The sequence below is a fragment of the Myotis davidii genome, unplaced genomic scaffold, assembly GCF_000327345.1.
Source record: "Myotis davidii unplaced genomic scaffold, ASM32734v1 scaffold6, whole genome shotgun sequence".
Classification (NCBI taxonomy): Eukaryota; Metazoa; Chordata; class Mammalia; order Chiroptera; family Vespertilionidae; genus Myotis; species Myotis davidii.
The window spans coordinates 15,059,441-15,073,822 of NW_006383011.1; the positions used below are offsets into that span (position 1 = coordinate 15,059,441).

Here is a 14,382-nt window from a genome sequence, read left to right on the forward strand (position 1 = left end):
AAGATAGCTACAGCCTGGCCTGCATGGCTCAGTGGTTGAGCATCGACCTATGAAGCAAGAGGTCACAGTTCAATTCCCAGTCAGGGCACATGCCCAGGTTGCAGGCTCAGTCCCCAGTGGGGGACATGAAGAAGGTAGCCGATCAATGATTATCTCTCATCATTGATGTTTCTATCTCTCTCACCTTCTTCCTTCCTCTCTGAAATCAATAAAAATATTTTTTAAAATAAATAAAAAATAAAGATACCTGCACGGGGATCTTTAATAAAGGACCTGTACATTGATAGAGGGGCTACAAATTTTAAGAAAGTCTTAAACATTCTCAACTATACAAAATAATTTTGGACAGATATTGCCTATGATGGTCCAAGAGTACAGCATTACTGGAAGGCTACAAACTGTTGTGAAGAAAGTCACATACTCATTTCTCAATTGCACTAGTAGTTTATTAAGCAAGTAGTCCCCAGACAAGCAGTACCATTTGGGGACATATTTAAAATACAAATTCTCCAGCCTTACCCCAGACCTATAAGAATCTGATTCTAAGGTCAGAGTCCAGCCATGTGTTTTAACAAGCTCATCAGGTGACTCTGATACATGCTTAGCTTGAGACCCACAATATTAAGGCAAGGAGATAGCAAGTTCAAAGAACAAAGGTGACCACAAAGGGCAGCATTTGCCTTGCTTCTGGGATCCTTCAGGCATGCACAGCTGCAGTGACAGTGAAAAGCTCAATTCTTGCCTTCCCACCTCTCTATTTTACTCAGAATTTTTGTTTACCATCAAGAGCTACACCTTGAGATGATTTCATTTAAAGCAATGTTTACAGATATCCAACTCAGTCCAATCAAAGGCCACATCCTTAGCTACAGAGGGATGGTAATGATTTGCATCCAAATGTCTCTGAAACAGTATTTCTGCCTTCCATTGATCTAAAAGTTGTACATCTGAGGAGAACCAAAATGGCTGGCACTCACCACCTCCCACAACCACATCAAAATTACAATAAAAATAGAGAACAACCATCATTCAGAATCACCTGAAATCTGGCTGAATGAAAGTCCTACTGGAGACTGGTAGGAGGGGTGGAGGAGTGGAAACAGTCTTGGTCCGACATCCACAAGTGGCATTTTTTTCAATCAGGAGGGATATCTTGGCTGTGGAGGCCTCCCATGAGGACCAAGGGGTCCCAGCCCACACCACACCCCCAGCCCAGGGTTCCACAGCAGAGAAGCTCCTGTAACTTCAGGCTGTAAAAACCAGCAGGGATTGTGGCTGAGTGACACGGAGGTTGCTGGAGATCCAGGCAGTTCCTCTTAAAGGGCCAGCACATGAATTTACACTGACTCCCTCCCTCTGAGCTTCTGGGCTGGGGCAACAGCTAGGAGGGCAGGGGAGGATCCAGGGACATATGGGGAGGAATTGGATTGTCTGGCATCAGAGCAAGAACTCAGGGACAGCTATCTCCCAGACAGGGGTGCTTGCAGGGGTAACTGTTCCTATGCTGAGACCTCCCGTCTCAGAGCTGACTGGCAGCCATATCTGAGTTTCCATTAGCCTGGCTCACACAGTTCACACTACCCTGGTGATTCCCTGAGACCCCGCCCCATCCAATTTGCAGCCTCACTCAAGATGTTTGCAATGGCTTTTCTATATGAATGGCCTGTCCTGGCTCAGGCTTCAGACTTTCCTAAAATCTTGCCAACAAGCAGCAGCTGGCATCAGCATGCTCCATATCTATCAATAAGAGGCACAAGACAGCTTGGACTCACCTGGGCACTTCCAAGCCCAACACAGTAGCAGCCATCTGCAGATCTCTCTATAGCTCCTGCGGGATGGCCCCAGGCAGTGGCTGACTTTGCACCTCCTGGGAGGCCCCAGCCAGTGCACCTGGTAGACAGCTTCTTTCCATACCAGATTACAAATGCTACACATCCATGAGCGACGCACTCAAGGGGCAGTCTCAGTGAGCACCAAAGCCCCACTAAAGCAAGTACTGCTCCACAGGGGTGTCCCCTGCACAGCAGCTGATCCTCACAGCCAATTGGCCCAGAGGTCAATTCCTCCCACTGACGCCAACAGCAATCAAGGCTCAACTACAAGACTGTGTACACAGCCCACACAGGGGTACAGAGAGTGCCCAGCTCAGGTGACTGGGGAGACTGAGCCACTGGGCCCTACAGGACACCTTACTACACAAGGCCACTCTACCAATTCCAGGAGACAAAGCAGCTCTACCACATAGAAACAAACACAGGGAAGCAGTCAAATGTGGAGACAAAGAAACATGTTACAAATGAAAGAATAGAAGAAACCTCCAGAAAAAGAACTAAATGACTATAATTTTCCTTCTCTCTTGGAGTTAATAAAACTCAGCTTGCATATGTGAAATCTTTTGTTTGTGAGGTTTCCTTTACCCAATATTCATTTCCTCTTTTTTAAAAAATATATTTTATTGATTTCTTACAGAGAGGAAAGGAGAGGGATAGAGAGTTAGAAACATCGGTGAGAGAGAAACATCGATCAGCTGCCTCCTGCACACTCCCCACTGGGTATGAGCCTACAACCAAGGTACATGCACTTGACCAGAATCGAACCTGGGACCCTCGAGTCCACAGGCCGACGCTCTGTCCATTGAGCCAAACCGGTTAGGGCTTCATTTCCTCTTTTAAGCTTAATTTTCATCCACTGAAATAATTATTTTTTTTAAAACCCACAAACTTTTTCCCATCACTTAATCTTACATCAACTATCTCAAAGGAGCCTCACAGAAGTGCCAAAATTAAAGACTAAAGGGAGAAATCTGGAAAAGGGTAGCTATGCCTTTGCTTTTCAAAAATATTATGCTGCTTGAATTAAAGAGCATATTGCATACCTGATCCATATCTAAAGTTGTTTCTATCATTTCCTGAAACTTGGAGAAATCAGACCGAAGATCAACAAGAGGATTCACAAAAACTGCCACCAACAATGTCTGGTGTTTTCCTAAAAGAAATAAAAAAATATATAAACGAAGGTCCTATTGTTATAAGTACAAACTACAGATCATAAAAATTTGACTGAGATAATGAGCATCATTTAATCCAAAAGCACAAAGAGCACAGCAGGTCTCCAAAGTTACTATTTACCCAGTTAGTCTAACTGTTTAGTACTTTTTTCTTTAATATATCTTTATTGATTTCAGAGAGGAAGGGAGAGGGAATGAGAGATAGAGACATCAATGATGAGAGAGAATCACTGATTGGCTGCCTCTAGCATGTCCCCTAACAGGGATCAAGTCCCCAACCCAGGCATGTGCCCTTGACCAGAATCAAACCCAGGACCCTTCAGTTCGCAGGCTGATGCTCCATCCACTGAGCCAAACCAACTAGAGCACTGTTTAGTATTTATTTTATAGAAAGGGAGAAATCTGGCACCCAAAGCTTCCTACTAATAAAACACTGCCTCTCCCGCCTGTCTCCCTCCTGAGGAGTACTAGAGATGCAGAGATGTGACATTAATTATAACTTAAAAAACTGCATTTAAAAAAATATATACTTTATTGATTTTTTTACAGAGAGGAAGGGAGAGGGATAGAGAGTTAGAAACATCAATGAGAGAGAAACATCGATCAGCTACCTCCTACACGCCTCCTACTGGGGATGTGCCCGCAACCAAGGTACATGCCCTTGACCGGAATCGAACCTGGGACCCTTTAGTCCCCAGGCTGACACTCTATCCACTGAGCCAAACCGGTTAGAGCTAAACTGCACTTTTTAAATAGACTTAGTAACTCAAGTCATTAAAATGAAATATCTCGCCGAGGCCGGTTTGGCTCAGTGGATAGAGCGTCGGCCTGTGGACTGAAGGGTCCCGGGCTCGATTCCGGTCAAGGGCATGTATCAGGGTTTCGGGCACATCTCCAGTGGGGGATGTGCAGGAGGCAGCTGATCGATGTTTCTCTCTCATCGATGTTTCTAGCTCTCTATCCCTCTCCCTTCCTCTCTGAAAAACCAATAAAATATATTTAAAAAAAAAAAGAAAGAAATATCTCTAACATACCTTATATCCCTAATTTCCATTAGTAATACTACAGTGTTCCAATTAAAAGAGATTAAATAAGCCCTGGTCGCTGTGGTTCAGTTGGTTGAACATCCTCCCATGCACCCCAGACAGAGCACATGCCCACGTTGTAGGCTCAATCCCTGGTGGGGAGCATGCAGCAGGCAGCTAATCGATGTTTCTCTCTCACTCTCCCTTCCAAAGCAACAAAAAAAATTTAAAAAGAAAACGAAAAAAGGCATAGTATGGCCAAGAAATTCTAGTTTTAATAATGTATTAACAGAATAAAAAAATAAAAATGCCAGGGAGGTACACAAACCTTTTAAAGAAGTTTCTGCATAGTAATTTCCCGTACTTTCAAATAATAGATGTTGGCTATTAATTACAAAGAATGAATAATTTCTAAAGTAATATCAAACAATAGAGGTTAAATTATGGCAACTAATAATTAGTATTATATACATGTTTACCTCACCAATATATTCTATTACATTTCTGCATGCAGCCAGTTCTAATGCAACATACGCAAATGAACTTTCTACACTGTTGCTGCCCTCTGCTGTCTTTGAATTTTTATTTTTCCAGGAATAACATTAAAATATCACTAAATCTATACTTATTTTGTATCCTGTCATCATAAAATTGTTTAATTCTATTTTCAAAAGAATAAAGCTTTCTCATAATATTGAAAGGTTTGTTTTAATAGTTGTAAGAGATGTTGATTTTCAACCTTGAAACTTAAAATGCTTTATATATTAGACATAAGACTCTTTAATTAGTAATATATACTACAAGCCCAGTGCATGAAAATTCATGCACTGGAGGGGGGGCCCTCAGACCAGCCTGCCCCCTCTCACAGTCCAGGTGCCCTCAGGGGTGGGAGGTGACCTGGCAATCAGGGGAAGGGGACCCCCTATCACCCCTCTGCTGCTGCCACTGCCGGCAGCGCAAGCCTCGGCTGACCCTGGTTACCTGAGCCTCGGGTGGCCCTGGGTGGCTGGGCAGCTGCCATCCGAGGCTTGCCTACGCCTCGGGCTGGCCCTGGGCAGCTGGGGGGCTGAGGGGACTGGGGGACTCCGGAGGTAGATGCGCGGAGCGGCCAGGCCCACCTGGGATAGGGCTGATGGGACTGGGTGCTGCCATCTTTGAGGGTGTGGCAGTCAATTAGCATATTCCCTCCTTATTGGCTGTGGGCGTCGCCATTTTTATAATGGCGTTGAGGGTCAATTAGCATATTACCTCTTTATTAAATAGGATTTGCTGTAGAAACCTATGTTCACTTTAAAACTCTGCTTGGAAGAGCAGATGATTTTACCCAATACTATCATTATTAACTACATGTGACTGCTCACTTTATTCTGATAACTTCACTTTGACTTCACCTATTTGAGAGCAGAAGACACTTGATCAACTTTTTTCACAAGTGTGCCAGTAAGGTTAATTCCAGCAGACCTGGAAATAGCCTGTGCTGCTTTCTTCAAGTCATGGCAATAACTCCTGGTGAAGGCATGAAACATACTAATTGTGTTGTTTTGTAATCACTGCTCAGAGGATATTCAGGTGGTCAGTTCATCTTGCCAGCACTGTTTACTGTGACTGATGACTTGCGCCTGGTGTCAGTGAGCACCCCAGAGGAGGCTCTGCTGGAGAAGCTATATACAGGACAGGAATATGTACATGAGGCCAATAAAATAAGTATTAAAAAGTCCAGCCAAGACTCCATTTTAAGGTCCCTGTACACATTGGTGATACCTGATCTGAGGAAAAAACTGTATTTTACCACAGACCTTTTCAAGGACACTGGGAACCTGCACATGACCTCTCTGGCCCCCTTGCTATGAAGGCTTTAGGCTGTAATGCATGTCTTCACTTTAATGCTACTATTAGACTGAATCTTTTCCTGTAGGCAAACTGTAGATTTGGGTCCTATGTGTCTTCTTTAGCAACTGTGCCCTGTTCAATGGCCACTGTTGGTGCAATGGGCCTATTAATAAACCCAGTAACTCTAGCATTCATTTCTAAGAAGCAAAAATTCCAAGTTGTCTCATGACTTCTGTAACAAGCTATAGGTCAATGTAAACCTGTAATTAGAAAAATTTACAGTGAGTTACCAGAACCACATTCACTATATAAGGACAACACATTTGCTAAGTTTATCAAGAGTGAAGGAAAACAAAAACAAAATCATTTGTTACCTTTATAGTTTTCCAGAGCCTGTATAACATTAGGGAGTTGATTTATACCCTGATAGAGTCGGTAACAATCTTGTAAGTTTGCTGCTTGTCTTTGAAATTTCTTGGCAAGTCGGTTAAGATCTGGGAATCGACGAAGTAAATCTTCTTGTAAACACTGTCTCAATTCTGCATCTTCTACAAAAGCTTCCACTAAATTTAATCTGAAATAAATTACATTAGTATTAATTATAAATATTTTTGTGTAGAATTAAAATTTGTCAACAATGTATATAAGTTTCAACTAAATGAACTCAAAAACTCCTATGAGGAGTTTGAATTTATTCTGAAATACCAGCTTTTTATGGAGGATGGAAGGTTCTGTTAACACTATAATGTAAAAAGTTTCTAATTAGTTGTTAACCAAATTAATGTTTAGTTGAATAGTATACTAGTAAGATAATAAAATATACCCAATTTGTTTAACTTTCATCAAACTGGCATTTCTTAAATATAAGAATTTCATTACTGGGATATTATTGTTATTGACACATACTGAACATGTAAATAATTATTTTATTTTAAATCTTTATTGGTGAAAGCTTTACATATACCCCCCTTTCCCCTCATTGGCCTCTTCTAGCCTGCCCCAGGCCTTCATCACCCTACTGTCTGAGTCGATGGGTTATGCACATAAGTTCTTTAGTTGATCTCTTCCCACCCACCCACCTGTCCCTGCCTTCCCTCTGAGATTTGACAGTCTGTTCCATGCTTCTATGGCTCTAGATCTATTTTGTTCATGTTTATTTTATTCATTAGATTCCATATATCAGTGAGATTATGTGATACTTGTCTTTCTTTGACTGGCTTATTTCATTTAGCCTAATACTTTCCAGATCCCTCCATGCCCTCTCAAAGGGTCACAATAATCTTAAATGAAAGAGAATTAAAATTCAAGAAGGTTGCCAAATCCAATATTTATTCTATCAGAAATTTTATAAATTTTCAAAATGCATTCTAAAATTACCTGACAAAACATGCCGAAACCGGTTTGGCTCAGTGGATAGAGCGTCGGCCTGCGGACTGAAAGGTCCCAGGTTCGATTCCGGTCAAGGGCATGTGCCTGGATTGCGGTCACATCCCCAGTGGGGGATGTGCAGGAGGCAGCTGATGATGTCTCTCTCTCTCTCATCGATGTTTCTGACTCTCTATCTCTCTCCTTCTTGAAATATGTTTGTTTCTTCCCAAAGTTAATAAATAAAATCTTAGCTTGTTTTAGTAACTATAAAACATGCAGCTCATATTGCTTTTGCAAATTTTTGGACTCAGTGGCTTTCCATTTTTTTTACTGTAATCTACAGCAAGGATTATTTTCACATCATGACCCAGCACATGTATGCATAGATTCTGTAGGGAGCAGAATATGCCATCTCAAAATATGCCACGCTGGCATAAGAACTATTTTGAGCTAAAAACAACTAAGAAGCAGAAAAAAAAAGAAAAGCTCTCTGTCTTCTACTTATTTGCATAAAAGCAGGACATTTATAATAATAAAAGCATAATATGCAAATTGACCAAATGGCCGAACAGTGGAATGACCGTCTGGACAACCATGCTATGACACACACTGGCACCAGGTCAGCCAAGACAGGTGCAATGAGATTGTTCGGGGGGCCATCGCCACAATTGCCCCGCAGATGGAGGCCCAGGCTACCAGCCGGAGTGGCGATTAATTGGGGGGCTCTGCAATCTATTGCCCCAAAGAGAGAGGCCCAGGCTACACGGTTGGCTGCACTGCAGCTGGTGGGCAGGGCCTCCCTCTGTGGGGCAATCAATCATGGGGCTCCCAGACTGCTAGAGGGAGCAGACTGGGCTGAGAGCGCCCGCCCCCCCCATTCCAAGTGCATGAATTTAGTGCATCAGGCCTCTAGTAAATCTATAAAGGTTCCCTTCACCTCCTTCCTTCTGCACCAGGAAGGACAAAAGTTAATCACCTTAGATGACTTTAGACGCATCTGGAGATGGCACCAGAGGAACCTACCTAACAAACTTTACTATTAGCTTCTCAAATAGTTGCCTTCCCACAATTTACAGGCCTAGAAACTCAATCTTGTCACTTCTTTAAAAATTTTTTGTTCCTTTGCTAAAATGTCATATACTAGTAAGCCCAAGTTCTAACCAACCCTGTTATTATTCATCTCTGAGTGTTCCCATGTACAAACATAAACTTTTGTTTTGCTCTTGTTAATCTGTCTTTTGTCAGTCCACTCCACAGGGCCCCAGCCAGATAACCTAGGATGATAGTAGAAAAAAGGAATTTCACTTCCCTACATAATTATAATAGTTGTCACAAAACAACACTTACTACATGTGATCCAGTGTTATTTTTCTATCATATTTGACTTCTCAAAAATGCTGGTTATCACCCACTACACTAATTTCACAACCCACTACTGGTCACAATTTTCAGTTTGAAAACAGTGTTGCAGATGTTACTGAAGTTAATAGCTGAGAGGTAAATTTTAATAATCAAAGGTAGGGAAAATGGCCCTGGCCAGTGGGGCTGTTGGCTGGACATCCTACTGTGCACTGAGAGGTTGTAGGGTTTGGGGCTCAATGCCCAGTGGGGTGGTGTGCAGGAGGCATCTGATTGATATTTCTCTCTCACATCAATGTTCCCCCGCCCCCCCTCTCTCTCACCTCTCCTTCATCTCCTTTTAAAAATCAATTTAAAAAAAATATTTTTTAAATGGTAAGGGAAATGGCCATGGGCGCAGCAAATGACCGAAAGTCAGAAAGCTATCAGATGAGCAACCTTTTCCTTACATTTGTAAACTATATGAGCAGTAAATTAACCCCACAGTGGCTTATGCAAGGATGGGGTAAGGAAACAAATTAGCTTTCTAAATCTCTTAACTATTTACTGTCTATCCATCAGCATTTACAATTCCTGCATCATCAAAATGTTTTTCCAATATCCTATAGTAAAGAGGTAATATGCAAATTGACCGTCACACCATTGCACAAGATGGCTGGCAGGGGAGGGCAGTTGGGGGCAATTGGACCGGCAGGGGAGCAGTTAGGCTGGCAGGGGAGTGGTTAGGGGGTATCAGGCTGGCAGGCAGAAGCGGTTGGGGCAATCAGGCAGGCAGGCAGGCAGGCGAGTGGTTGGGAGCCAGCAATCCTGGATTGTGAGGGGGACGTCTGACTGCCAGTTTAGGCCCGATCCTAACTGGGCATTTGGATCAGGCCTAACCGGCAGTCGGACATCCCCCAAGGGGTCCCAGATTGGAGAGGGTGCATGTTGGGCTGAGGGGCACCCTCCCCCGCCAGTGCATGAATTTTGTACACCAGGCCTCTAGTATTATATAAGGGAAAATTGTGCTGCCCCCAGAATGACATAATCCTATATAATAAAAAGCTAATATGCTAATTAGACCAAACAGCAGAATGAATATCTGGACAACCTTCTGGAAGAAGCTGGGGCTGCAAGGGCTGAGCCCCTTGCACAAATTTTGTGCATTGGGCCTCTAGTTGTATATATGTAAAGCAGGATTTTGCAACCACAACAATATTCTCATTATTTGTGGTAAGGGGCTGTTCTGTGGTGGTTAACAGCATCCCTGGCTTCTACACACTATACTGTCTCCAGAGTAACGACCAAAAATGTCTCTAGGTACTGCCAATGTCCCCTGGAGGGAAAAATTGCACCAGGTACCACTGGTTTAAAGGAACTTAACTAAAAATTCACTTTTTAAAAGATGAAAATAAACAGAAAAATAACTAAAACTCTATAGAGAGTCAAGATAGTACCTAGGTAGCAGATACACTTGTTGTGGCAAATGCCAAATTAGTGGGAAAATAATCTGCTACCAAATTTGTATTATGACCCAGTCACTGAAGCTATAAACAAACACTGAGAATAATTCAGGCACTTACTGCTCCAGAAAAATGTCCCTCTTCCTTCCTCTCTCTAAAAATCAATAAAAAAATAATTTTTAAAGAGTATTAAGTAAAACTCAAGGAAAGGAAAAGCTTCTAAAATGCACAGCATAAGGCAACATACACAGCCCCCTCAATCTTTGGTTCAGGTATCATTAAAAGACTAATAAATTGCTAGTTTCACAAGTCTATTCAGTATGACATTTCAAAATTAATTACAGTGTCAGTTTATGTTCTGGCTAACAGACTTTTTTTAATGATTGCTCTACTGACTGCTTCCATGACAATGCCATTTTTACATCACAATTTTAGAAGTACCAAAGTTACTGCTGGCATAGCATAAGTATATCTGTCAACCCTACTCAATAAAATTATTCAGCTGTACACAATTCACTACATTAATTTTCAAATTGACTGAAATACAAGATAATGTTTTAGGGTCACCTAACTTCTAAAATTCCAACAGATTAACTCATGGAATTTTTGATATTTTGAAAATCAACAGTCTGTCCTTTCTCATTAAGTAGCATTTCTGATCTTTCATTGTAAAAACATGACTGGAGCCCTAACTGGTTTGGCTCAGTGGATAGTGTCGGCCTGCAGACTGAAGGGTCCTGGATTCGATTCCAATCAAGGGCATGTACCTTGGCTGTGGGCACATCCCCAGTAGGCCGTGGGCAGGAGGCAGCTGATCGATTTCTCGCTCATTGATGTTTCTAACTCTCTATCTCTCTCCCTTCCTCTCTGTAAAAAATCAATAAAATATATTTTTTTAAAAAAGTAGATTAAAAAAAAATATGACTAGAAGTTCATGACAGCATATTTACATGACTAAGAACAAATCTGGTACCTGAAGAATAGCAACGATAAGTTTTGAGTCTCTTCTTTATCTTTTCTTCACATAGTTTAATGCAAGAAGAACCACTTATTTGATACATTAACTAACAAATATTCTGATAGGCCTAAGATAGAAGAAAACAGAGTATGGCAAGAAAAAAGAGAAATGCTTTCAAGGAATATTCAATCTAGTGGAGGACAAGGACATGTTCCATCTTTCAGTTAGTGCTGAGTAACAATGATATACAAAATGCAATGAAATGTGATATGGATAAGAAAGCAAGGAATTCCCATGAGAGCTGGGAAGCTTCATTTTGAAGTATTTCATTTGCCAATATTCTGAACAGTTGGGGTTTATAGAGATAGGATTCTGGGGAAAATACTTGGGAGAGAGGGAAATAGAGGCAACAGCTGAAACTTGAAAGAAGAGAAGCAGAGGATCCACTGAAAGAAAACCAAAGCAGAAAAAGAATAGGACAAAATTATAACTACAGGTAAAGTGGAAAGGCCCTTGGCTTTGGAAAGCAAAGGCGTTATTTCTTCTTCTGAGAAAGAGCCTCAAAGTGAAAGACTGAAAATACAGATACATTTCGAGATTGGAAGAATTAAAGTGGGCATTATTTACTTAGAGGAAGGAGGCAGCTGAAGGCTTTTAGGGAAGGTAAAAAAAATTTGGATTGATCAGTGTATTGAGGCATGTAATAAAAGTAATACCAGGTGGCAATGAAAGCTAGATAGCTTGAAAGTACAATGGATCCAATCAACATTGGATGACTTTCTCCAGCAACTTTTTTTTTTAATATATTTTATTGATTTTTTACAGAGAGGAAGGGAGAGAGATAGAGAGTTAGAAACATCGATGAGAGAGAAACATCGATTAGCTGCCTCCTGCACACTCCCCACTGGGGATGTGCCCGCAACCCAGGTATATGCCCTTGACTGGAATCGAACCCGGGACCCTTCAGTCCGCAGGCCGACGCTCTATCCACTGAGCCAAACCGGTTTCGGCTCCAGCAACTTTTAATTGTAAAAGAAAGCTGAGGAGAGGTCAGTATGACAAAGGCCCATTAGGGCAAGAAATTCTACGGTCCCCAAGAAAGCACTGGGAAAAGAAAAGCCTTTGCTGTGCAGGCTGGATTAGGAGGCAAATAAAACACAAAGGAGCTAGCAGATCAGCCCAGAGACCAGAATAAAGGAGTCTCCACTAAACCTGTTTTAGAAGTGAAGACAATGAACTGGAAGTCCTCCTTGTTCTTCAGAAGCCAGAGCAGTGCTTCACTATTTCAAAGAAACTGCACTCACTGTATGACCTCCAGATGTCTGTTTGCACAGAATATCAATTCTAATTAAAGATATCCTTGCATAAAAGGATAATATAACCTGGTAGGAAACTGGGGACCCTATAAGTACACTGCCTCAAAAAACATGATATAGTATCATATCACATAAGCACCAACACCATCTCTAAATTTACAGGAGTCATACTCTTTTTTTTTTTAATATATTTTATTGATTTTTTACAGAGAGGAAGGGAGAGAGAGATAGAATTAGAAACATCGATGGGCGAGAAACATCGATCAGCTGCCTCCTGCACACCTCCTACTGGGGATGTGCCCGCAACCCAGGTACATGCCCTTGACCGGAATCGAACCCGGGACCTTTCAGTCCGCAGGCCGACGCTCAATCCACTGAGCCAAACCGGTTTCGGCAGGAGTCATACTTTTATTTGTAGCTTATGTTTCTACTAAGACTGCTACATTAATCATATTAAATTTTATATATAAAAAGTGTTCACGAAAAATTAAAAAATGGAGCCCAGCGGTAGCTCAGTGGTTGAGCGTCAACCTATGAACCAGGAGGTTCCTGGTCGGGGCACAGGCCCGTGTTATGGGCTTAATCCCCAGGATGGGGCATGCAAGAGGCAGCTGATCAATGATTTTCTCTCATCGTTGATGTTTCCACCTCTCTTTCCCCCTCCTTTCCTCTCTCTGAAATCAATAAAAATATAAAATAAAAACAAAAAGACTAGCAAACAGCCCTGGCCAGGTGGTTCAGTTGGTTGGGGTGGTCTCTTGATAAGCCAGGGTTTCGGGTTCCATCCCTGGTCAGGGCACATAACAAGAATCAACCAATGAATACATAAATAAGTGGAAAAACAAATCAATGTCTCTCTCTCTTAAAAAAAAAAAAAATTAAGAAAAACCTGCTAACATAAGAATTGACTATATAAAATGATTCTATTCATACATACAGAGTTCAAAAACAGGCAAAACTAATTAAACTGTGAGGCCAGGACAGTGATTATTACTCTTGGACTAAGGAGGGGTAGTAACTAGAAGGAGAATCCAGGGAAGTTTCTGGGATGCTCGTTATGTTGTTTCTTGACTTGAGAGAAACATTCTCAATGTATCTACTTTGTGAAAATTCATCAAGCACACTTAAGATTTGTGCTTTTATGTATATTATACTTCATTTAAAAGTTTTAAAATGATTACCTAAAACAAAAGAAAAATAAAATATACTCAAATTGCTAATTGTATTAGGGTAGAATGATTATATAATTTTCTTTTATATCCTCAAGTTAAAAAATTATCTGAAATATATTTTTAGACTTAGTCCTTTCTAGAATAATCAAATACTTCCTATGTGCCAGACCTTGTTCAAAGTACTTTATACATATTGCATCAACAAATCCTCAAAACAACCCTTTGAATTTGCTATGTTATTGCTTCACTTTAAAACTGAAGAAACTGTGACACTGAGGTTGAATAACTTGCCCAAAATAACAGCTAAAAAGTGGCAAAGCCATAATTTGAAACAAGGTACTCTAGCTCCCAAGTTCATGCTCTGAAACACTATCCATACCATCTCTCCAATAAAATTTCACTTTACAGTGAGAAAAACATAATTAAGAAAATACATTATTTAATCAATCTAAATAATTATCATTCTATTATTACTATTTAATTCTCCATGAAGCTGGATGCTAAAAAAAATTGCATATAAGGATAAGGGGTATAATCAAATGGAGTAACTGAATGTCACTCAAAGTTAGTCGTATACCTCTCTTCTATTCTGTTCTTATCCATAAGAGGCTGCTTAACCCACTGGTTAACCAGTCTTTGTCCTTGCGGGGTTTTGCACTTATTCAGCAATGCAGCCAGAGACTGAGAGCCAGTGGTATCTTCAACAGAACCCTAGTAAACAAAAAATGAAAAAGAATGGCGTTCTCATTAGTGAAAAAATCTTACTATGCCATGAAAAATGATTTTGAGAACCAACATTTAATATTCTTCAAATATTAAATAAGGAATCTGCACAAAAGTTCTTCCTAAAGTCAAATTTTCAATGCGTTAATCTGTATTTTCTGCTGTGTATTACCCAAACCAAA

The 14,382-nt window shown here is 40.9% G+C and overlaps 1 protein-coding gene across 1 annotated transcript in view; it reads right to left on the reverse strand.

The window, feature by feature from the left end:
• The window catches only part of MSH2 (mutS homolog 2), a 56,259-nt gene that overhangs the window by 20,619 nt on the left and 21,258 nt on the right, over positions 1-14,382 (reverse strand). The window contains exons 7-9 of the mRNA XM_015557937.1: positions 14,055-14,188; positions 6,237-6,436; positions 2,876-2,985 (exon numbers count right to left, since the gene is read on the reverse strand). Of these exons, the coding sequence (XP_015413423.1) occupies positions 2,876-2,985; positions 6,237-6,436; positions 14,055-14,188 (444 nt within the window). The remainder of the gene's footprint in view (positions 1-2,875; positions 2,986-6,236; positions 6,437-14,054; positions 14,189-14,382) is intronic.